The sequence below is a fragment of the Anser anser genome, assembly GCF_964211835.1.
Source record: "Anser anser genome assembly, chromosome: 2".
Taxonomy (NCBI): Eukaryota; Metazoa; Chordata; class Aves; order Anseriformes; family Anatidae; genus Anser; species Anser anser.
The window spans coordinates 125,820,466-125,844,532 of record NC_139721.1 but is presented as its reverse complement, the minus strand read 5'-3'; the positions used below and the strand labels follow the sequence as shown (position 1 = coordinate 125,844,532).

General features: G+C 43.2%; 1 protein-coding gene across 2 annotated transcripts; it reads left to right on the top strand.

The window, feature by feature from the left end:
- The first annotated feature begins 44 nt into the window (after nucleotides 1–44).
- PLEKHA8 (pleckstrin homology domain containing A8) lies at nucleotides 45–23,432 on the top strand. 2 transcript variants are annotated; one of them, XM_083825391.1, is made up of 14 exons: nucleotides 45–343; nucleotides 8,755–8,871; nucleotides 9,435–9,590; nucleotides 10,894–11,018; nucleotides 11,672–11,830; nucleotides 12,727–12,767; nucleotides 13,490–13,647; nucleotides 15,509–15,668; nucleotides 16,069–16,154; nucleotides 16,690–16,748; nucleotides 17,862–17,992; nucleotides 18,554–18,624; nucleotides 20,246–20,307; nucleotides 21,080–23,432. In XM_083825391.1, the coding sequence occupies exons 1-14, from the start codon at nucleotides 256–258 to the stop codon at nucleotides 21,275–21,277; spliced, it is 1,611 nt and encodes a 536-aa protein (XP_083681517.1). In that variant the 5' UTR covers nucleotides 45–255; the 3' UTR covers nucleotides 21,278–23,432. The 2 variants fall into 2 exon arrangements, with proteins under 2 accessions (XP_083681517.1, XP_083681518.1); XM_083825392.1 differs by lacking the exon at nucleotides 45–343 and adding an exon at nucleotides 481–914.
- The last annotated feature ends 635 nt before the right edge of the window (nucleotides 23,433–24,067 follow it).

The window sequence follows — 24,067 nt, the reverse complement described above, 5'->3', positions numbered from 1 at the left end:
CACGGATTGCGGCGGGGCCTCCGCTCTCCAGGAAGCGAACGTTGGCGTCCGCACAACACGGGGGGCGCGTTCCTATTGGCTGCGGCAGGCCCCCTGCCCCGGGCGTTCCGCGCTCCCCTCCCTCCCCCTTTCGCGTCCAGCTCGCGATTCCTAGACCCGCCTGCGCTAGCGTAGCGCTGCGGGACCGCTGTTCGAGCCGCTCCCTGCGCTAAGAGCGTGGGGGGCCGGGCCGCGCAGGGCGGGCGGCGCCGCGCTATGGCGCTGGGCCCCGGCGGGGGCGGGGGGGGTGGGGGGGCGGCCGCCATGGAGGGGGTGCTGTACAAGTGGACCAACTACCTGAGCGGTGAGCCCCCGGTGGGGCCGGGCAGGGGCTGGGGGGGCCGGGCAGGGCTGGGGGGACCCGGGGGGACCCGCATCGGGGCGCTGGGGGCACTAAATGGCTGTCCCGGGCGGGGGGTGGGTTAATGGGGTTAATGGGGAAACGCTGCTGGGTCGGGGTGCGGGGGGTTAGGGCAGCCCCGCTCGGCTTTCCCCTTCGGACCCCAGGGCTCCGGGGGTGGTATCGGTCCTCCCCCATGGCGGTGTGGTGGTTTAGTTCGCCCTGGGTCCAGCCACGGGAAAGTTTTGGGGTGTTTGGTTTGTGCGTTTCCAGCCCTAGTGCCCGTGCTCGCACTGAGGTGTGTGGGACGTGTCGGGGCCCCGCCGGGTGACCGTGCCCTTGGCACCGCAGGATGCGCCAGGACCAGCCGCGCGGGTCTGCCACCAGAACTGGGCTCGTTCCATCCACGTTTACCTACTTCGTTCCTACCACCGGCACTGACCTTCGCTTTCAGCCCACAAAAGCAGGATGACACTTCGCACACCTCCGTCTCAATTAGTGCAGGGCGAAGGAAGCTTTTCCTTGGGTGCCAGAGGTGTGTCACAGCTGGGAGCTGGCCGAGCTTTTGTTCTCGACAGGAAATCTGTGATGGAGGATTGAAGCATCTTTCTATTTCATTGCTGAAACTCCGCTCTGGTATTAAATGTGATGGTCAGGGTCAGGGTTACTCTGTGTCTGTAGGGATAGCCTTACTCTATGTCTTTTCTTCAGTTGTCAAAAGCCAGTCTGTTACGTGTTTGAGAACAGTAGATCGGCTGTTCTGCAAGCTAGCTATGCCTACATGTGCTTTCTTTTGGCATATAATGAAGACTTCCTGCCCTGAAGGCATTGGGTTATAAATTTATGCAGTGATGCAGAAAGAAATACACTGCTGGAATATGGTGTTTATCGTAGAAGTGGTAACGAGGGACTGAGAGCCAGGAAAACCTAATTTCAGAGATTAAAGGAAGCGTGAGGTTGAACGAGGGCTCAGCGGGTCATTCAGGGCAGTGCTTCTGTCAGTATTCTGACACCAGTCTGCTTTTCCACTTGTGTAAGGGTAATGGTGTACACTAAAAGTGGGGAAAAATGTGTGTTGTCTGTATGTCAGTGTATGTCTATGTAAATATACACAGCAGTTATCCCGTACCCTTTCCTCCTAATAATAAGGAACACCTCTCTGTTTCCCACAGTCAGAGAGCAGGTAGGACATTCACTGAAAGAACAAGCTCAGATCTGTGAAAAAGGAGAACTGCTTGCTCTTATTGCAGTGAGAGAGGAGCTGATGCAGTCGGTTGGTAATTGAGTCTTCTCTGGGAATTTTGGTTTTATAGTGTATTCTGTCAGCACCACCGTGAGAGGTGAAGTCCACACCGAGGTATTTCCCCACAGCCCTTGGGCAGGGAGCGAGATCTGTGTTACAGCCTACCCAGTTATTGACAGCAAGAACCTTTCACAAGTAGGAAACGCGTTGGGCTTTCCGTGGGCAAAGGTTGGAATGCAGGGTTTGCTTGCCAGCAACTGAAAGGCAGGTCAGCCCGCCTTACTGCTCAAACAAGTTATCTCCATTTGTCAGAAATGTACTTGTTTGCTTTATGTAGATTAGGATAAACCGAGTTAGTGTTGCTTGATTTCTGCTTGGAGATAAGTTTTTCTCTGGCATTGATCCTCTGCTCGTGTTGTGATTTGTACATGCAGGTGTTCCAGGCTGCCTCTGAAGGCTGAGTTTGGCTTTAGCCTGAGAGAGCTTAGTTTTTAGAACTTAGCGGTGTTGTATCCCCGGTACAGCGACTTCTCAGTGTGATGATTGCTGTTCTTGTAAGGCCAAGCTAACTTTGCCAGCTTTGGATCATATGCTCCTATTTATGTTCCCCATACTCACTTGCTCACTTCCTTTTGGAAACTGTCTCCTGTGTGACTCTCCTCCTGAACTCCAGCTGTGAGTCACGCTTCTTGTCAACCAGACCTTCTGATTAATAGAAGAAATTTCTTTAGTCTTTGGGGACAACCTACTAACAATAATCTGAGATTTTTATTTATCCCAAGGCTTGCAGAATGAGCAAGTTATTATTTACCCACAGGGAAACAGTGGAGTTGAGGAATGCCTTCTTTCAGTTGTGTAACAGCTTGGCACTTTCAGCTGATTTTTCTGCTGAAGTTCGGTTAAGTTTGGATCTCCAGCATTTACCTGGGACGCTTTACCTGGGATAATTGGCCGCAGGAAGGATAGAGGCTGACGCTGGAGGGTATGGTGCGTATCAGGTGTTGGCTTGTGGATCAAAGGCAGCCTAGTCATTAGAAAGAAAACTGCTGACGGCCTCCGCTGATTCGCCTAGTGTTCTTGATATGCTCAGGCAAGTGGCTTTGATCACTTTCTTCAGAAAGCTCACCTTTTCCTGTATTTAAATATTCTCTTTTTTAATTGTGCTGACTAACTAACTCGTCTTCCCTGAAGCATGCTCACACTCATGCAATCACTAGTGACGCTGCATCGCGCCACGTACCACGGCTGGCTCCTCCTATCCACCTTTGTGGATTGCTCACCATCATTTTGTTGTTGCGCTCTGAATTCTTTCCTGTTTATTTCCAAGATACCAACACCAAGCAGTAGTTTTCAGGCTTCGTGTGAAGTTTGAAGTTACTCTTGTCTCTGATGTTTCAGACTTCCCAAACTTGAGGGGAACACTAAAGAAAATGTGAAAGAGCGTTAGTTTTAATAGCTTGATTCTGGGTGCAGGTGGATGCATAGATCCATGGATATCTGTATGATACTGCTTAGAGCAAGTCTTTGTTTTGGGAGTTTAAGAAATCCAACCTTTTAGGATGGGAGCCACCTCCCATCTGTTTGATACCAAGCTCTGAAAATAAGGTCCTCTGTTTGTAGAGATGGAGGAAGTAATTGAAAACTTCACACTTAGATAAACATTTGGTTCCAAAAACGCTTTTGTTTATAATTCTTTTTTTCCTTGTTCTAGCTCTCTGGGTATAGTCCAGTTTCTGATTGCATAAAATGAGAAGTCTGGCTGTTGTGGAGGTGGAACTGAACAGCAGAGGTGCCTGCTGTCTTAAGGGAGGTGGTGTGACCAGCATTACTGACCACAGCAGCTGTCAGAAACCAGGCGTTGGTTTAGATGGGTGACGGAGTCTCACCCGGGACGCTTCAGGGACTGCTTAGGTCATTCTCTTTGGGTTCTGCATAATCGTTTGTGTGGTTTGACCTTTCTTATCAATTCCCCATAAGCGTGCCTCCCCCGCCCCCTGCTTTTTCTTCCTGCTTTTGTCACACCTTTTTGGAGTTGAGTAACGTGCCTGGCAGCAGAGAAGTTTGAGGCTGCAGGAACAGAGAGCCGTGTCCCCTCTGTCCTCTGTAGGGGCAGGTGCAGGAGTGACGCTGCAGAGCCTGCCTGGCAGCGCTGCGTTTCCCACCAGGTATGCTGCAGTACCGGCGCCTCTGCATTCTGCCCTTCTGCACTGGAGTAGCTGGGTCAGACAGAATCAAAAGGTGTGGCAGAATGACGGCAAAAAGACAGCACCTTGTGTGTTTGGGTAAATCTGTCGTGTTGGCTCAGGCGAGCAGGATGACCACACCACAGGTCGTGGGTGCGCCCAGGTCAGGCAGGAGCTGAGGAAGTGTGACCAGAGGAGGGAAATCCCCAGGAGCTTTCGGCAGGTGAACGTTTTGTTGCTGATAATAACTCGAATTAGTGTGTCTGAGCAGTGACCTGGTTTACTGCACTTTTGCCTCCGTCGCTCTCAGCAATCGCTTCTCTGCCCTTCATCCTTCCACTGCCCCTATTAATAATGCCTCGTTACTGGCACGGTGTTCTCCATTCCTCACAAGCACGGATAGCTGGCCTTGGGCATAAAACTCGTTTGCAAACATGCAATCAGTTGCCTTGTGAAGGCAGGCTGCTCTTCCACCGCTGCTAGCAACAGCACTGAGGAGGCACACAAGTTGTGCCACGTTTGTCTGTGCTTCTGCTGCCCTCACGGGTGGGGTTTTGTGCTGCCAAATCGTTTCACCACGGAATTAAGGCTGCAAAATGCATTGCAGTGCCTCAGATGGTACCTTCACAAAGGTGGGATTTTGAAAACTCTTCTGTGCATTTGCAATGTGAAGATTTTTATTGCCTTCGTTCCCCAGGGATATCCTTGTCCATCAGATGTGAGTGCATTAAGAGCGTAGCTTTTGGGCTGGTACGAAATGTTTGCGTTGTGCAGATGAGGAAGTGCAGAAGGTCTTCAGCACTGCCTGTGACAGCTCAGCAAGGTAACGGGAGGCTGGAAATAAGAGCTCTTGACTCAGTCCTGTGTTTTGGCTGGTGGAGGCACATCCTCTAGCTGGAAAATTTGACTTCCTTCATAACTGGGAGGCAGATATTTTAGCAGTTACGTCTTGGGAAGATGGTGTGTTCTGGGCAACAGCCGCTACCTGGAGCAGGCTGGGTTTTAGCAAAGGTCCAAAATTTATGATGTTTGTAGACTTCTGTCAGCACTAGCAACTGGGGAAGGACCTATTGTGGCTTTTCACTTGCTTTTTGCAAGCTAGCAGCACAGCTTTAGGCTCGTTTGTGCTTTTTCAGCAGCTCTCATCTGGCTGTCCGTCTTTGAAGCTGCAGTTTGTCTGTCCCTGGGTGGTGGGAGATAAAGTTACTTGCTTTGCCCAGGGTGGGGTGAAGAGATGGATGATGCCTGTGCTTGCTGTGAGATGCCTCTGACTATCTGGGTTCTCTTGTGACTTGACAAAGAAAAGCAGGGAGCTGCCCCCTGCTCTGCAGCTGTGCTGGGGGCTGCCACAAAGTCCTACTGGCAGCCTGGGATGTGAGCAGCAGGGATGCGATGAAGGCTTTAATTCCCGCTGTTAGGTGGATGTTGCTCTAATGTGGAAGTACGTAGTTATCTCCTACCCACACTAAAAATATGAATTAAGGTCAAAGAAATCCAAGGACTATTTATTGCATAAGTTTTTCTAAAGACTTAACGTTGAAGCCCAAGAAATTACTAAGCATAAATTATTGCAAAATTCTGGTAGGAAGTGAGCAGTAATAAAAAGCCTGAGTGTTTTGCCTTTGTGTCTTTTAGAAATGCAACTGGATCTGGCATCTCTTAATTGCAGCTTGTTTTCCAGGTCATCAGTTTGACTTCCTGAGTATGTAATTCTCCCAGATGGTTTGGCTTTGTGGATGTCTGTCGTGATCTATGTGTATTCAGATGGTTTTTTCTTCAGGCTTGGCACTTTGGAACCGGGGCTTTCTGGAGCCTGTGTTGTGTAGCGTTAAAGTTTGAATTAAGTCCAAATTTCAACTTTATCAAGAAATGTCAAGTTTGCTCAGTGATAGCTGCATCCAGACTTCCTGAGGTGTAATGATGGAAGTAGGCAGATCTTTCAGACTGGGGGAACTTCTGGAGAGACACGGAATCCTCAGCAGGCACAGGCTGCTTAAATATCTGGTGTGGACAATATTAGGTCTTGCAGGTACTGCCGGTGCTAACTTTAAGTTTCACAAAGGAGTGCAATGTGTATTAGGACCTGAATCAGTGGCTGCTGAGTTGTCTGGAATCTCTTTGCTGGCTTCTGTGACTGAGCCCTTAAGGTATTGCTTTCTTTTCGTGTGCCTTGAATTTTATTGTCTGCCTGGGTTTTTTGTTTTTCCTTTTTCCCTCCAGCAAGGTCAGTTTTTATTGTTAATGGCTCTGTGCCTCTAAGACAAGCTGTGGACGTCTGAGCTATGTTTTGTCCTGCCCGTACACCAGCAGCATGAATGGGCTTAGTAAATTCTGCAGAGTTGTGTTAGCTCTATCGCCACTAAGACCTGGAGAGGTTCAGCCTTAACTCTTTATCTCAGGTGAAGTCTGAATGTTTAGTTCCGGAAACTGTAATATTCTTACTGGAGTTTATGGGGAGGGAATAAAACAGAATAAAAACAGGATTTGTGTTCATGGAAATGTCTTTTTGCTGCTTTCTTTTTTTGTATTTTTTTTTAATCTGTTCTTTGCCTGACTGTGAATGTGAAGCTACTCCGACTGAAGATTGTATCCCTGTTGTACTGTCCAGAATTTGTCAGCCACACATTATTTTTAGCTGGTTGTTTAGGATAACCTTCCCATGGCTGCTGACTCAGTGTCACTGAGTACCAGGTGGTTAGTGCATCTTCTGACACAATCCTGCTGTGATTTCATTATTATTATTGGTTTCCTTTTATAAAAATGGCTTTATTAGGATAACAGTTGTGTTCAGAAAATATAGGCAATTGCTGTATATATACGTGTGTGTGTTGAACAGCGTATCATTGCACTTTTAATACCCACCTAATAAAGAAGAGTTAGGTTCTGCAGAGCAAGACAAATAACCGCTGATGTTGCAGATAAAACCCAACCAAACAAAAACCTCCAAATATATTGACTCATAACATTTTTAACCGGCATCCAAAGGGAACGGAGGCAGAGCGCTGTGTATGTTGGCTAATTGATTGCACGGCCCTTGATTGATGGCCTGCAATTTGGTTGAGCATCAGCTGCAATTGTAAGCTGCAGGACTGAGGCTGAAATCGTTCGTGTGCACCAGCAGGATCCCCAGACTGAATTAGAGGCTTGTATCGACTGTGGCACTGGGTGTTATTTAAAGGGTTGGATCTGTGCCACTGAGTGTCTGAAGCAATTAACTGCTTGTCTCTGCTCAACAATCGCCTCCTTTTTTTGCAAGGTCCCCTTATCAATAGTGACTTTTAGGACAGTTTCTTTAGTTTGGTGGCAAGACAAATAAAACCCAGTCTTGTTGTTTTCTTTTGTCACTTTTTAAATTTTCATTCTTGTAATTTTTTCCTTTCAAACAAAATGAAGTATGGAGAATATTTTGGCATTTAGAATGCTTTTATATTCAAGACAATGGAGGAACTCTAGAAGAGTGTGAAGGATATAAGTTAATTTGTTTTCCCACAGTCCCGAAGGATCAGTAACCTATAGGTTGTAAATCCGGAGTTGGTTTGCTGACACGGCATGGCAGCCTGGGTGTCCTGGCTCTGGCCCTGGCCTGGGGAGCTGCTTGGTGCTGCTCAGGAATGAAAGCTGATTTCCTCCAGTGACAACATTGTGGTCTTGCTTCTTACGTTAATGAGCTTCAGCTTTTAATTGGAAGTAAAATGATGGCTGGTGTCTTGTTTGTTTATATCTTTTTGTACCGAAGAAGTAATTCCAAAAGGGGTAATTTAGTTCTGAGGGTGGGCAGCAGGGTGGGCAAAAGTGGTAGCCGGAGCTATTGGTTTTGGTTTAGCCTGATGTTTTCATCGTCCTCTTGGAATGGATCCAGGAGCACAAGTTATTAATTAGGACTGTTTTTTATATGGGCAGCACAGGAGTTCCAATAGCTATTGTTAAAGATGGCTTTCAGAAACTGTTTCCTCCTCTGTCTCCTCTTTACCTTGATTTAGGATTTTCTTGCCCTTGTTTTTGAAGCTAGTTTGACTAGGCTTTTCTGTAGGAGAAGAAGATAGTTTTGGGCCCCTCAGTACAAGAAAGACATCAAGGCCCTGGAGCACATCCAGAGCAGGGCTACGAAGCTGGTGAAGGGCCTGGAGCACAAGTCCTGTAGGAGCGGCTGAGGGAACTGGGGTTGTTTGGTCTGGAGAAGAGGAGGCTCAGGGGAGACCTCATTGCTGTCTACAGGTACCTGAAAGGAAGGTGTGGGGAGCTGGGGGCCAGCCTCTACTCACAGGTAACCAGTGACAGGACTAGAGGGAATGGCCTCAAGCTGTGCCAGGGGAGGTTCAGGTTGGAAATGAGGAGACATTTCTTCTCAGAAAGAGCAGTCAGGCATTGGGACGGGTTGCCCAGGCAGCTGGTGGATTCACCATCCTTGGTGGTGTTCAAGGAAAGGTTGGATGTGGTGCTTAGGGACATGGTTTAGTGGGTGACAGTGGTGGTAGGGGGACGGTTGGGCCAGATGATCTTGGAGATCTCTTCCAACCTGAATGATTCTATATGTAAGGCAAGACTGCTGTGGTGGCTTTTGGAAAGACCAAAGGGGAGGACTGAGGAGTGAAGAAATTGAGGGATAGTGGTCTGAAAAGGTGGCTTGGGGAGAGAGAGAGTCAGTGATACTGTGTTAGCAAAAGTACTGGGAATGAGACATGGCATCTCAGGAACATGTCGCTGGGGTGTAGCTAAAAGCCTTCGAGCCCAGCTGCGTGCAGGCAGGGCTGCCTGCAGGATGTGATTGTTAGCAAGCAGTGGTTGTGGTGTACAACATCCAGGCCTGCCATAAATCTTACCTGTTCAAATGGTTTATTTTTCCTGGGGGAACCAAAAATCTTTGGGGCTTTATTTGCAGCAAGTCTTGAATTAGGGGTGGTGGGACTGCAAGGAAAGAAGTAACTGAGAAATTTAGTTTTGTTTTTCAGGCTGGCAGCCTCGGTGGTTTCTTCTCTGTGGTGGCATCTTGTCCTACTATGACTCTCAGGAAGATGCCTGGAAGGGTTGTAAGGGAAGCATCCAAATGGCTGTGTGTGAAATTCAAGGTAAGTATGATACAGTGACACAATTGTACAAAGTTTGTCCGATAAGCACAGGCAGCATTTGAGATGAGATTTCAGGACACAAAAGCTATTTGTTTTTATTTCAATATTGCGCTTTTGTAGTAAATCAGTAACTTGATTTTTATTCGAGTTTGTATTCTACAGTATTTTGAAAATGTTACAAGAGCTGCAAAGCTCTACAATAATGAATATTCTACGTGGAGGTATGTTACTGTTTTATGTGAGCTGTGGTGGAAGAGCACATCTTCCAACAATTCTTCGTAGGCACAAAGCTAAAGCTAGGAATATGAGTAACCTCAGTACTAGGTCTGCTCACCTGTATTGGGTTACTTGCCGTGCCTTTGAAGTGTGACTCCTGGATGATGCTGTATTGATCACAGAGCTGTCTTTCATAGCCTTTTGTCCCAAAATGGTAGTGGGGGAGGTTTGGGGCTATAGATTCGTACTCTCCCATTACTGTTTGACCTGCTACCTAATATCTGTTGGGATATTCAGTTGGGCTGGGAAGGGCTGAAGAACTGGCCTGAAACCTGTGTTGCTTCCAGTTCATCCTGCAGATAACACACGAATGGACCTGATCATCCCAGGGGAGCAATACTTCTATCTGAAGGCGAGAAATGCAGTTGAGAGGCAAAAGTGGCTGGTTGCACTAGGAACTGCCAAAGCCTGTCTGACAGACAGCAGGACACAAAAGGAAAAAGGCAAGAACTAACTTTTCTGGCACATACTTTTTACTTTTTATTTCCCCATCCTTACCTTAGTAGATGTACACACAAAAATGAGAAAATCAGTACTTGAACTCTGCGTCCAACCTCTGCTTCTGGTCTTTGGAGCTACTAAACATCAAGCCATATGGGAACCCTAGCTGGAAATCTCAGGCATTAGCTCTGGCATTAGTCCAGGAATCTGAAAACTTTGGCTTTTCCTTAAGACATACTATGTATTAATCATTTGAAAACTGCCTGTTGATGGCTTCTGTGAGTACAAGGAGTGACTAGCTCCTGGCTCTGGGTCACTGGGACGCAGACTGTTACTGTTTGGCTATGTATGAAGGCAAGACCCTCACTAATCACAGACAAATTAATTTCTTTCATAATTCCGGGACTCTAATGTCAAAAAAAAATTACTTCTGAAAAATCTCAGATTGACTATTAGTCATAAAGTAGCTGAAGTACTCTGTCTAGATCTGGGTTCACCAGTACAAGAAATACATGGACATACTGGTCCAGCAAAGAGACACTGAGATATTTTAAGGAAATATCTGATGGGAGAGCATAAACGAGATGGAGCCAGACTCTTCTCAGTGAATGGACAAGAGGAAATGGGCACAAATTTAAATACAAAAAGCTCCATTGGGACATGAAGAAAAAAAATGTTTTTACTGTAAGGATGATAGAGCACTGAACAGGTTGCACAAAGAAGCTGAGTCCATCCTTGGCAGTATTCCAGACCTCACTGGACTTGGCCCTGAGCAAGCTGCGCTAGATGACCCTGCTTTAATAAGGGGAATCAGACTAGCTGGTCTCCAGCGGTCCCTTCCTGCCTCAACCACTCTGTGATTCAAGGATATATATTAAGTGAATCCATTTGTGTTTAAAAGTACATGTCTTTTCCCTCCAGTATTTTTCTGCTCAGAACCCTGATCCTTTAACTCACAGTGTAATTGTTTGCCCTTTAAACTACTTAATGAAAACAAAAAGATATGAAGGGCTTATATTCTATTTAAAAAGCCCGTTGAGGTCAAATGTCATGTACTTGCTTTTTCCTCTGGGTTCTAAGCCTAGCAACACACTGTTCCTGCCTATCACAGCAAATAGAGAAACATTTTTACCTGTCATGAGCATAACTTATGGCAGTCTAGCTCATTTTTTGGGGTTGATTGTAAAACGTTTTGAAATAAAGAAGTGTTGATTAAATTAGATTGGATAGTATTGTTGCAGCAGCTTTCTAAAATCACATACTCCAAGATGGATACAACAAACTTATCTTTTGTTTCATTTTTAGAGTTCACTGAAAACACAGAAGCCTTGAAGACTAAAATGTCTGAACTTAGACTGTACTGTAACCTCCTTGTTCAGCAAGTGCATAAAACTAAAGAAGCCAGCATTTCTGGTGTATCAGAACCAGAGGTATGATTACTTTTTCGGTGTAGACCGATTCTGTGAAGTCTTGAGTGTTCTGAACCCTTCTGGTTAGTCAGTGCAGCATTCATTCACAGTTATTTACTGTCTGTGTTATTCACCCTCTTTCTGCTGAGGACTTGTGGGAAATAGCATACCCCCATAATGGTTCTTGTTTAAATGAAGTAATACTGCATTGTTGTTGGTAATGGGATACTTCATTCTACATGTTTTTCAGTTGCAGTATTTTTTTGTTTGTTTGTGGGATTTTTGAAGTTACTGTTACCCTCAGATTAATCTGTATCTATTTCATTTGTTTGCTTTCATTTCCCATGTCAGTGATGTCTACTGGAATACAACTGTTGAATACATCAAGACTTGTATTTAATGTATTTAACACCAGAGATGAGTAATGTAAGATACAGCTGTTAAAACCCAAGTCTGCTCTGCTTGTTGTAGAGAGAGGCTCACAGAAGTTGCAATGTTCTGAGAGGGCATAGCCCCAGTAATTTGTGGTGCCAGTTCTCTTATCAACTGACCCTTTGCATTTTAATTTGTGTGAAACAAGAATCGTGACTGTAGCAGTCATGGTCTTTGTAGACATTAGCTGCTCCAAGTTGATCTTTTGTGTTGAGTCTGTTCCAATTGGTTTCTTCCCACAGAGTGGGATTGATATGGGAGCTCTGTTGAAATCAACCTGTGACACTTTCCTGAAGACTCTTGAAGAATGTATGCAGATTGCAAATACTGCCTTTACTTCCGAGTTACTGCATCAGACCCCACCTGGATCCCCGCATTTAGCAGTTCTCAGAACAAACAAGGTAATGACGAGTACCCTTTTCTACCAGCCTTGGCTTGGAAGGTACCATTTTGTAAAGTAGCATTTGTGGAAGCAGGGAATGAATTTTTACTCCTACTGTAGCTAGTAGTCCTCCACTAGACCCGTTCTGGTATTTCCTGTGGCTTGCAAGTTAGGTAGGGCAATTTTTTTTAATACTCACTGGCCAATCCCTTAACTTTTAATGATGGGTGAAAGCTGTTAATTGCTGACTTTCAGGGCCTGATCCAGCTGCAGACAGTGGTGTTTAAAAGCATCCTGACTATATGGCAAACTGGTCCGTTGTGGGAGTTCACAGCAATTACAACTCATTTAAGTTACTGCAGCATCACATCTGTGTTAACATGCCAACAGGGGCTAATGAGCTTATCTTTTCAATGACAAGGACATTTTCTTGAATCTTGAATCCACAGCTACATATGTAAAATTGGAGCATCTCTGGCAAACAGCAGATTAAAGTGTGTGTAGGAACGTAGATTCTTCACTGCCTCTGGGAAGTGAATTCACTTCACTGTACCTGGTATCTGGCTTCACATGACTTAGCCTAGTTTTTCAGATTTCTTTTTTAAGTAAAGAAAATGTCGTTGCAAAGAACACCTTGCCCTAGTTTTGTTCATGTACTGTATGGCATCTCACTTGACACTTGCTAACTAGCTTCTGAAAGAAGTCTTTTTTTTTTTCTTCAATATATTAATGTTATGATTTTGTAGCAGCTTTTCACATTTCTCTGTACAGTGACTTTGGGTCAGAAGTAGTGAGTTTATGCTTTTTGGCTTTTCTGCTGACTGCAGTTTGGGTTTATTAAAAGTTCAAGAAACACAATACAGTCTTTTTGCTATAAAGGATGTCTCTCTATCCCCCCCCCCCCTTGTCTTACAGATAAAACACTCAGTCTTGTCCAGCCACACCTCAACAGAAAGGTATAATAAGAATTACTATCAGTCTTTCTGATGTGTTTTGGGTAGTGTCTGTTCTTTCCGTATTTTCACTCTGATATTACCAGTAGTGGATACAGGCAGAATTGTATTGCTCTAAGCTCCATACTTGGAAACAGATGCAATAAAAGAGAACTGCCTCGCCTCACTTAATGCCTCTTCTTTCTGAGTCCTTTCCTTTTTATTTTTCTCTTCCCTGGCCATCCACCCAGTGAATTCCTGGCCAGTCACCAAACATCTCTCTCCACTTCAGTGCTCTTTCCTGCACGTTAGGTTCCACACCATATGCTTGTAAAATCATTGATGAAGGGTAGATTATTATTTGTGGATGAGATGGCAAGAGTGTATATTATGTATTTAAAAGCAGTAATGAAGGGAAGTTGTTTTACCTACAATGTATGCCTGTGATTTCCTTTTTTTGTAATCAGTTAAACTTTTTTTGATTGTGTCTCTTGGCAGTGATCTTTATTAAAAATATACGCTATATTTTGTAAGCTGAGGTTGAATCATTAATGTATATCCTACTTGCCGCAGACAGTTAATAATTCCTTTTATTATTGTAGACACGTCATTTTTCCTCAGAGAAGCCTGTGACATCATGTAATTTCTGGCAACTGTTTTTCCTGTATTGCTGTTTGTGTGCCTTCACAGAAGGAAGCTTACCAAGCAGTGTTTTGTACTAACCGTTACTCCTTTGCTTTCTTCAGGCAGATGGAATTGAATCCCTGTGAAAATGGCTCTGTAAAAGCAGAAATTAACCAGCAAGAACAAACCCTTATTAAAAGTCTGGCGTGTTTAAACCTGGAAACAAGTGAGGAGTGTAGCGATGTTTCTGTTGAGGATCACATAGAAGAGAATCTGGCAGGTAAATATATATTTACCACCTTTTATCCAGAATCATTGCTCCGTAAGTGGAGGGAGGTTTAGGCTGCCTGTGAGAGTGCTACTAATACTTTGCTTCCCAGGAGAGGGAATGTCAGTGTAGTTTAGTCTGATATCTGCCTGTTGTCAAGTCTTCTCAGCATAGCTCCTGCCTTTGCTGACAGCTAACGTAGGACTGAATGGGGAAGGAAATTAAAAGTTTTTTAGGACAGGTGCAGGCTCCTGTTGATGTTGATTGACATGAAGAACAATACACTGTGGCAGAGGTTCAGCTGCTCTTGGCCTGTGGACAAGCATTTAATTCCCAGAGGCCCTCCTCTGGGAAAACCAGCACCTCCCCTATTATGCAGGGCTGCACTGTCAGAAGGGTGCATTGAAGCTTTATGCGCCTCTGTCAGAGGCGTTGACCTTGTAGTTGCTAATGATTGTTCTGGCAAATCTGTATGGAAAATAAAACCTTTTTTTCATCCTCCAATTGAGAGTATAGTATATATATATATATATGAGCACCTTATTTCTTCCATTGCTTCACCAGTAGTATGAAACTTGGAGTTGTGTGTGACTTTGGTAAAACACTTGAACCAATTCCATATAAAATTCCATCCTTTGTAGCTGTATTGTTAAAGGCTTCTGAACTTTAAATGTTTCTTGTATAGACTTAATTTTATGTGTCCTCCTTCTGTTGAATGGACTGTGTTGTTCTTCAGCAGGAGCTTTCTCTGACTCACTGTTATTCTAAAACATCCATATGCCGTCAGTCAAGCAGCTACTCTTTTTAAGCCTAAATGCAGGGGCCTTCCTTGGTATTTTGTGTGGAAGACGTTTTTTTCTCCCTAAAAACTTCTTTCACATTTCCTTTTTTCCCTGAAGAGCATGGCTAAAGTCTCATTCCTCCTACCAGGCGTAAAAGGTTCTTTTTACCCAGCACCAGGCTTAGTTAGTGGTTCTACAAACAGCTTGCTTTCAGGCTTTGCTCAGAGGGAGAGAGTTTGTTGCAGTTGGATCTCTTCGGCCAAGTTCAATTCCACTTCAGGTCTCTAAATGCTCAATGGCTTTTGAAAGTATTCTTTTCCTGGAGAGGCAGGGTCCCTGAGAAATTCTGGATGTTATTTTGGTGGTATGGCAGTAAGATGTGCTGTGGTCCACGGCCTGTGCACTGCAGATGCTGCTGAGCATATCGCTTTGCTTCTTAACCTATTACCTGCAGTTTTCCATGAGGTCAGAAGGTCTCGCCATGTGTGGATGTGCCCTTTCTTTGGGTATATAAGACTTACATAGGTCTTCCTTTAGGGGTGCTCGTGTAGTCTGTTTGTTTGAAACAGAAGCACTTGACCTCAAAGAAGAAATAAAATAGACCGGAGAGAGGGAAAGGCAACTGGATCTTTTTCTGGCAAACTTTAAGACGATTCTTACAAACTGGGGAGAATGTAGCAACCTTTCATGTCATAGCAGTACCCATCTGAGCAGTCACTTTACTTCCTTATCAGGAGGAGCAAACAAGTCTGCATTGTTCTTTAGCTTCTGAAATGGGCTGTGCCACTTGATTGGTACTGGGGCAGTTGCAACTGGGTGAGAACTACACTCGTCTTCAAACAGATGTCTGCTACTGGCTTGCAGACAATTGGTCTGACTGATTACTAGAAGTAGTGGGGAGAGGACTGGTGTGGATGTTGTTTTAGCATTTGACAGCAGCAGAAGTATGGTGTCATTAAATTTGCATGATCCAGCTATCCCAACGCCTTCCTTCAAGTTGAATACATCTTGAGAAACAATAACAACAATATGGGTTGTGCGGCTGTTTTATCTTTCTGTTTTTTTTTTCTTCTGTTTCCCATGAACGTAAGGCATTAAAGAAGATGGAAAGAACAAGCTGCAAGCTGTAGAAGGCTTTGGTGCCCACACGTTGCTGCAGTCAGAAACAGATTCTTTAAGTGGATTGACTCTGTGTGAGGAAGATGAAAATGAAAATGGCTTTCCTACCTTCTTCAGTGTCATGAGCAATAGGTAGTACATGTTGCAGATTTACAATATAAGAATAATGAAACTGTTAAATCTTTGACTCATTTTCAAGTCTGTTCTGTCTGCAAAGCTGTGTTTGAGGTTATTTAACAAGCATGCAGACAGCACAGAAATGGAAGAAGATATTCTTTGTAGAATCAGTTGTACAGAAGAGTGGGAGGGCTTTTTCCTTGTTTGTAATTACATGCCTTGCATGCCAGCAGATACGCATTTTCTGCAGTCATTTACTTTAAATGAGTGAAACAAAAGCCATGTTGATGGTTCAATGTCTATAAATTTTATCTCTGTTCAAATGAGGTGGGCATGAAATGTAATTTTTGTCTATAGAAGTTGCAGAAAAGGCATTATTAAAGTAACAAGCTCTCTTGCTTGTCCTGGATACCAGGTTCAGTGATATTGAACTTCGGGAGGAAGAAGGCATACCAACAGAAGAGTTTCTGGAGTCATGTTACGCAATTGTGCCGGTTCTGGGTAAGCAGCTCCTTTTCATGCTGGGGTGTCTGAGTCCTTTTGACTGACACCAGCTACAAAAAAAAAGCGGTTTGTTTGGAGAATTCATTACTTCTCTGAAGTGATAGAATTAGTTTCTATTAGCAGAATGAACATGACTGGTACTAGATGTTTCTTATTCTTGCTCTTTATAGAGGATCCACTCTCATTTAGATGGGACCGATGTATAATGTGTCTGGGAATCTGTGGGTATATTCGGAACAATATTTTTTCCCCTCAACGGAACTGCATGGAGTGCCTTACGCATCCAGTACAGCTGACAGCATGTTATCAGCTATACCATCTATTGTCACTCTTCTTTTTTTTTTTAATTATTATTTCTTCTATTTCTTCTTTCTAATTTCTTCTTCTTTCTATTTCTTCTTAGGTTTATGTTGTTCCTCTAGTATTTTCCTAGCAGTTAGAAAGATTGTTTAGACAGTAAAATAAAATTGTTGCTAAGACATGAGGATTGGAAAAAGACTTAATCTTAAAGTATGGCCTTTTTTTTTCCTAGACAAGCTGGGACCAACTGTCTTTGCTCCTGTTAAAATGGATTTTGTAGGTAACATCAAGGTAACAGCTGATTTCGAACACTGACTGTTTGAACGAAATACGTATCTTTGCTACCAGGCCTCAAGAGCTTTTGTCATGGGAGTCAATACTAGAAGGCTTTTTAATATTTGATAACGTTGTTGTCAGATCAGAATGCTGAAATGTCACTAATTCTGTCCTTGAAGTACGTGCTGTGTTTAATAAATCCAACTGTTATGCACACCCAAACCTAGAAAATACTTGATTGACTGCCAAGTAAAAAGTCTGTTACACCTAATGAATGTGACTTGGATTCTGAGCTGAAAGCATTATAAGTCATGATGTGGTGGTATCAATATTATCTTTAGACTATAAGACAAATGGGGAAAAAAACTTTTCCTCAGCAAAGTAGCAGCAAATTAGCTGATTAAGAACCAGCTTTTCAGTAGCTGCAGATCAGAGCAGATCCTGTAGATTAGGTTCTCCTGAAAGCTCTTCTTGCTCCAAGTCTGGAAAGGTTTGAAGTGGCATTTGTGAGATAAGATGTGTTTGTAGTAAGACTATTTGTAGCTATTTTTTTTCAAGAAAAAATAAAAAAGGCAGAACATCTCCTGTGTGTATGATAAGGAACACTGTATACATTCAGGTTTGTTTGGAGCAAAGTCACTCAGGAATTAGCTTATCTTGCTGGAAGTGGCCACTGAAAGACTGTAGAAATAGTAAGAGGGAAGAATGCTATTCAAAACAGAAAACGAGATCCTTGACTAAGCCATTCGCTTTTATTTGCATTGCATGATGTCGGTGTGGTGGGCTCACAGCAGCTAAGTCCTGGTGCAGGTAGAACCAGGCAGTGCTGTGGTGTGAGGTTGATCCAGCAGCAATGTGATCTCTCTGGAGCTGTGTGCCCGCTCTAGGCTAGCCAGGTGTGTCTGGGGCTGTGCACAATTTCCGAGTGCACAGCCATGGGGAATGCATGACATGAGCCTGTCAGCTGCTCGATGCATCGCACGTACTGAGCCTGAGGGAGGAACTGACTGGGGGAGAGCTGTAACAGCTTTTTGAAGGGAAGAATCGTGATAAATTGGTGCTGTTTATGGGACGGGATGCTGTTTGATCTTAAAATCGTAAAACTTTTCCTCTTGTTTTTTCCTCCAGAAAATAAACCAGAAATTTATAACCAACAAAGAAGAGTTTGATACCCTGCAGAAGATAGTGCTCCATGAAGTCAATGCAGGTGTAGCACAAGTTAGAAACTCTGCTACAGAGGCTCTCCTGTGGCTGAAAAGGTAACAGCTTCATATCAGTTTCAACTATAAGCAATCAAAGTGCAACAAAGGACCTTTCAGCAATGTAAACTTATATATCAGGAGCAAACTAGTTACTTTCACAGGCTCCATCTGTCCAAATTTACTAGGTTCAAGGTCACTGTATTGTCTGTAGTCATGTCACTGCAACTTTACCAAAAGGCCTAAAAGAGTGGTTGCAGACAACCCTTTTTCCTATAAAAGAAAAGAACAAGTTACAGGGAATGACTGTTCCTGCTGGGCCAGTACATCAGGCAGATAATTTCAGGCTTCAGCACAATTGTTTTAGCAAAGTGTTTTTTCTTTGGGCTGGCAAAGAGGCTGGAGAACGTGGCTGCATATCTTTGTTCAGATGGAAAATGGCTTCTTAATTCTGAGTGTCATAAGCAGTGGAGATTAAGCTAGGTTGACTCCAGGATATCCCTCTGAGATATGGAAATAAGAGGTTGACTGTATATTGAAGTTAAAGCAGTACTGCAAAATGTGGGGATTTACTTTGTTATAAACATGGTTTCTCTTTATTTTGTGGGCTCATCCTGGCAGAGGTTTGAAGTTCTTGAAAGGATTTTTGACAGAAGTGAAGAATGGAGAAAAGAATATCCAAACAGCTCTGAGTAAGTGCTGGTTGCTTTATTCTTCATGTGATTTTACATACTTGGCTACTTTCCTTTTTGTTTAGAACATGTGTTTTCTTTTCTCCAGTGATTAATGATGCACGTAATCTCCAAGACAACTTTTTTTTTGAAAGTTGTAGGGTTTTTTTGAAAATAATAGTCTTTGGGCAGATTAAATAACTGGTTGATGTTGACTTGATGCCAGATAAAGATTCACTTAATTGTCATACTTCTATCAGGGGAGACAGTCATATCTTCGGGGAAAAAAGTATTTTGTCTCATTCCGTTTTCTCCACTGGTGTGCAGTGAGAGCATTCCCAAATTTACAGCTGATATTTTATTTCTTCAGTTCCTTGTGAGATTGGCCAGCACTCTTTAAAATCACCTCCTTGTCAGTATGGTTGTGACTTGTCTATGTCAGTTAGAAGGATGATCACAACAGAAAAATACTTTTTTCCAAATACACAATTTTTGTCACTTACTGAGTCAGGTTAGTGACCACAGCAAGTACAGTGCAAAATACAGAACTGTCATAGACTTGGTTCTTCCTGAGTAAGACCCTTTCTGTGTGCATGCAATCTTATTTTATAATAATCCAAACTTTGCAACTTCTGATGTTTTTAATGTCCCTTATATTGTCTATTAAGGCAGAGAATAGACTTGTCAATCCTATTCGCTACTAAATACCTTCCTTCCTCCGTATTTCTTTTTTTTATTACTGAATACCTTTCTCATACATTCTCTATCTTAATGTAAAGAAAAAGACGCCTTCCCCAGTCATTAGACTGGTAGATGGGGGAAGTACTTCACATTACAGTAAAAATTGTGCCTGGCTTTTACTGACTTTATGCACTCTTCAAGAATAACCATCTGCAGTTTTCTGAGCAAATATCCAAACACAGCAAAACAGATTTTCTTGCTTCAGCTCAGGGAAACTATAACACACCGTCTGATATTTAAAAATTCAGCTGAAAGCCAAGGATATGAAACAATGACAGTGCTAAGACTGGAGAAAATGAGACTCAAAGGTGTTAGTTTTTTATATAGCAAGCTTTCTGTATGAAAGTGGCGCTGTCTAGGAACATAACAAGGACCTTCATCAAACGCTACACTTGGGCACTCGTAAGAGAAGAATGGAGTTTGTGGTGTTTGTTTTTTTTTAAATACAGGCCCTGTGCTTTCTGTTCTGAGGGGTTAAAAGTTGACTCTCAGATGTAAAGTGAAGGTTCTTGTTCAATGTCTGAGCTAGCCATCCAGACTGAGGCTGGCTAGCCATCTGCTTGCAGAGCGTTTTCACCCCATATAACATTTTTTCAGGCTTGTACTGAACTGAGGACTAGAAAGTAGAAAAAAGTTAGTCGTGAAGCACAGCTAATCAAATAAAAAATAAATTTTCCTTTGTATCTACTTGAACACTTACTTGACATGGATGACTTGTAGGAGAATGACAGCAGAGCTGAGACCCCACTGCAGAAATCTCTTATCTGGCAGTCCTTTTCTCCTTCCTTTCAGTTATAACTTTGGTGCTCAGGAAGGGCAATTATGTGCATCAGACAGTAATAATATGGTGATGCAAATGCAAACTCCATGCATGTTTCTATTTTTTTCCCTTTTCTTTAAGACAATGCTTATGGAAAGACGTTACGGCAGCACCATGGTTGGGTTGTCCGTGGCGTCTTTGCGGTAAGTGCTCATCTTAGTTACTGGTAGAGCTGGGGGTCTTGTTACTCTGATCTTCTGTTGGTTTTAGTTAACAAATGGTATTAAAATTAGAAGCATTAAAATTGGTAGGTTCCTTTGTCAGATCTTATCCTCAGGGTGAGGATTGTAGCTATCACTATGTTTAGTATTGAGCTTTCAGGGTGGAGCTTGTTTTCTGGAGCCAAACCAGAAGGATTACTTTTTGCATGTGTATTGTTTTCATTATGTGTTTTGCAGTCTTGCAGGGGCTCTTGAAAGAACTGAGATTTTGAGGTTGCTAGTTCGAGGACTGATCTCTCTTTGGAGCATTAGCATTCAGGAAGAGCTGATGGAGGTTGAGTCAGGGAGTTGAAGTAGAATTTACAGACTAGAGGAGATGCTTTATTTTTTGTCCAACCTAGCAGCTCCCCCGTGTGTCTGTCGCTGGAAACTGTTACTGAAACTATAAAAGGGAAAACGAAAGCCTCAGCCAATTGATTAAACAGAGACTGACAGGTAGAAGCAGGAATGTTGAGGGGGGCAGTTTCCTGAAGAGCATTTTGAGCATGGGGCTTCAGTGCAGAAGTGTGGGACACTGGCCTGGGAGCTCCCCTAACAATCTAGAATTCATTTGGGTTTTGTATTTAATTTCTAATATTTACTCTTTATTTGTACAAAATATGATATACTGACACTTCCTAAAAATCAGGCACCTCTGAAGATGTCTTAATCTCTGTGTAGACCTTCAGCTTAAAATCTTTGCTTCCTCTCCCAGTTAGCTCTAAGGGCAGCTCCAACATATGAAGACTTTGTAGCAGCTCTGTCCGTAGAGGACTATGATCCTCAGGAGGAAACATTTTACAAAGGAATGCAGAGGGACCTCAACATTTACTTACCAGCCATGGAAAAGCAGCTAAATATCTTGGACACTCTCTATGAAGTACATGGTTTGGAGTCGGATGAGGTGGTATGACTACAGCAAGCCAACATCTTAAACCTTCAGGGACTGTGTCTGTTAACAAAGATTTTTTTAACATCGTTTCTGTTCATTGTAGCTTTTCAGGTGGGAAGGGTGTGAGTGTTTTGGGGGAAAGGTATGTATGATTTTTGTTTTTTTGATGTGCACATTTTGTGTTTAAACGCAGAGGTACTGTTTCTCTTTGGGTCGTAACTATGTCTGTGATGAATGTTTTTGACTCTTTCCTCTCCTGCCTCACCCCCTGTTCCCCTCACCTCTTCAAAGTAGCAGAGCAGAATTTGCCCTTTGCTCCCTCACTTTACATGGGAGCCCCGCATGCAGCAGATCAGTCATGATGTCAACACGGAGCCTGAGCAGGCGCTGCTGGCTCAGATTCTCCCGTGCCCTGTGCTGCTCACTGTAGTGAGCATTACTCTTACCCTGGTAGCAAAGAGAAGGGCAGTTAAATGCCAGTTCATTGTGTATGCTGCGAGTTTCCCTTAATTTGGGTTGAAGCTTTTTTTTTTTTTTTTAGCCTCCACAAATAGAGGCGATCTTCATCACAAGCACACACGGCTGGTGATCAAGAGCTTGCACCAGGAACCAGCCTTTGAAACTGGGCATTGCGTTCCCTCCCAGCTACCAATATGTGCTGAGTTTTACTCCTTTCAGCTCCTGCCAGTGGGCCAAACGTACAGGAAATTTCCCCTAGTGCCCTCCACAGCAAGAGGATGCTCCTGCCCATAGTGCTCGAGCTGTGGTTCAGGGCAGCCTGCTGCACCATTTATCGTAGTGCAGGAAGGAGATGTGTACGCATGACGAGTGGAAGGAAGGCTATAAGCACGAGGTGACATTTCTTCTGCACTGGTACCACCATTGCTCCCTCTGCCCCCCGTGTCCCGGTGCTGTGGCTGGTGAGCCAGAGCCTTAGCTGGCACAGAGTGGCAGAGCCCAGCTAGTTTCAGTAGTGCTTTACAAAAGCAATTGAAAATCATGTCTATCACCCTGGTTTATTAAAGTTTTGTGTTTTTTCTATATTTTGGGCTTAGGTTTTTTTAAATTAAATTCATACAAATATAATATTTGCTTTTAAATTGAGTGCAGCTAGCAGTTTAAAAAGCAGATTTCATTAAAGTCCCTCTTAGGCTGCCGTTATAGGCAGGACTTCATGGAAGTGGACATGAAGTAGTGACGCCGAGGGGAAGCTAGAATGTGTCACTGAGCCATTACACATCGGGTGAATTACAAACCTTAAAACCTGAAATTATGCAGAAGTGGCTTGAAATTAAGAAAGTAAGATTTGGTGGTTTTCTCTTTCTGCTAATATCAATTTTTAAAAAAATGTGCTCCTTAGCACTGCTGTTATTAGAAATAATAAAGAAGTCCTTTTAGTTAGTGGTATGGTTACGGACAAAATTCCTACTTGCGTTGAAGACTAGAACACTGTCTGTGAATTATTTACTGCCAGTACAAGGCGTAAGTGGGTCTCTCAGTAATGACATAGGGATTTGGATAGCTTTGTCCAAAGAGATGAGTTTAGCCCACGTAGAGGAGATAAGATTGTGTTAATGAGGTACTTAAACTTAGTAATATCTTCATAAATACAGGAGAACTTTCATTGTTGCCATACTCACAGGAGAAATACTAGCTTTTGCTAGGCTAAAAAATTAATTCTAAAATCAATGTACTGCAGGCCTGCTGCCCTGCGTTGTTCTGAGATGGGAGCCTCTCTGCATGTTTTGTACTTTGTACTTGATCCTTTCTAAGGAGCCCAGCATTGCAAGCTTTAAGAAAAGCATATGATGCTTGAAGACCAAACGTCACACTAGGTGCATAAAGCAAGATAGTAGGACTGTAATTAGGTATTTAAACAGTGTCACTTTCTTCTTCCTGTCATCTTCTCTGAGTTGTGCCTATCTGTAGTTGCTACATGCACCAAGGAAGAATCAAAAGGATGTAGGGTTTTTAATTTTTGGAGTTTTCTTAATTTAAGTAGTGTATATTTATGTTAGCATATAAAGTAAGAACTTATGACCAAAGCTCCATTCAGTTATTTCTCTACTTGCAGTGCTAAAAATGAAGCAGAGAGCCTTTGGAATTTGGCTGTTTGCTTCTTGTAAGCATGAATGCAAAAAAAAATAAAAAAAAAGGAAAAAAAAAAAGAAAAAAATACCCACAGCTACAGCAAACAACCAGCTCTCCCCCCCATGTGGTTTCCTCAGGGTTTTCAGCTGTTATGAGGGAAACTTTGCTATAATAGGTCTTAGCTGAGTGCTCTGAGAAAGCAATAGAGACCACATTGCCACAGAATCAGTTGGCATATGGGGACAGCAGGAAGAGATCACTCTTTTCTCAGAAATGAATTGCAAGATCATGTTTTTGCTGTAAGCTTTTCCAGTAGTAGGAAAATAAATCTAGCACTTAAGGGCTTGGAAGATTTTTGGTTTTATTTTTTATTTTTTTTTAACTAGCAGGAGAACCACTAGTTTGTTAGTAGCGCATCAAACCCAGTGTTTGATGCAAAAAGTAAAGAAGCTTTATTTCTTAAGCAAAGAACTTAACAGCTTCATTGGGCCACTAGCTTCAGCAATTACTAACTTCTACAGTTCTTCTTTCCTCTGACAAGCAGATAGTAGTCCACATCGCATGTTCTCTAACCAATGTGGCATCATGCCTGAGAGCAGGCTTTCTCATATTGCTCTGCTGTGTAAAGCTGGTCTTTCTGAACTGTGGAATTGGTGCTTGAGAACGTTCTCAGTGGCTTCAGGAGACCCCTGAGTCCTTGTTGCTTGATAAGGGACTTGT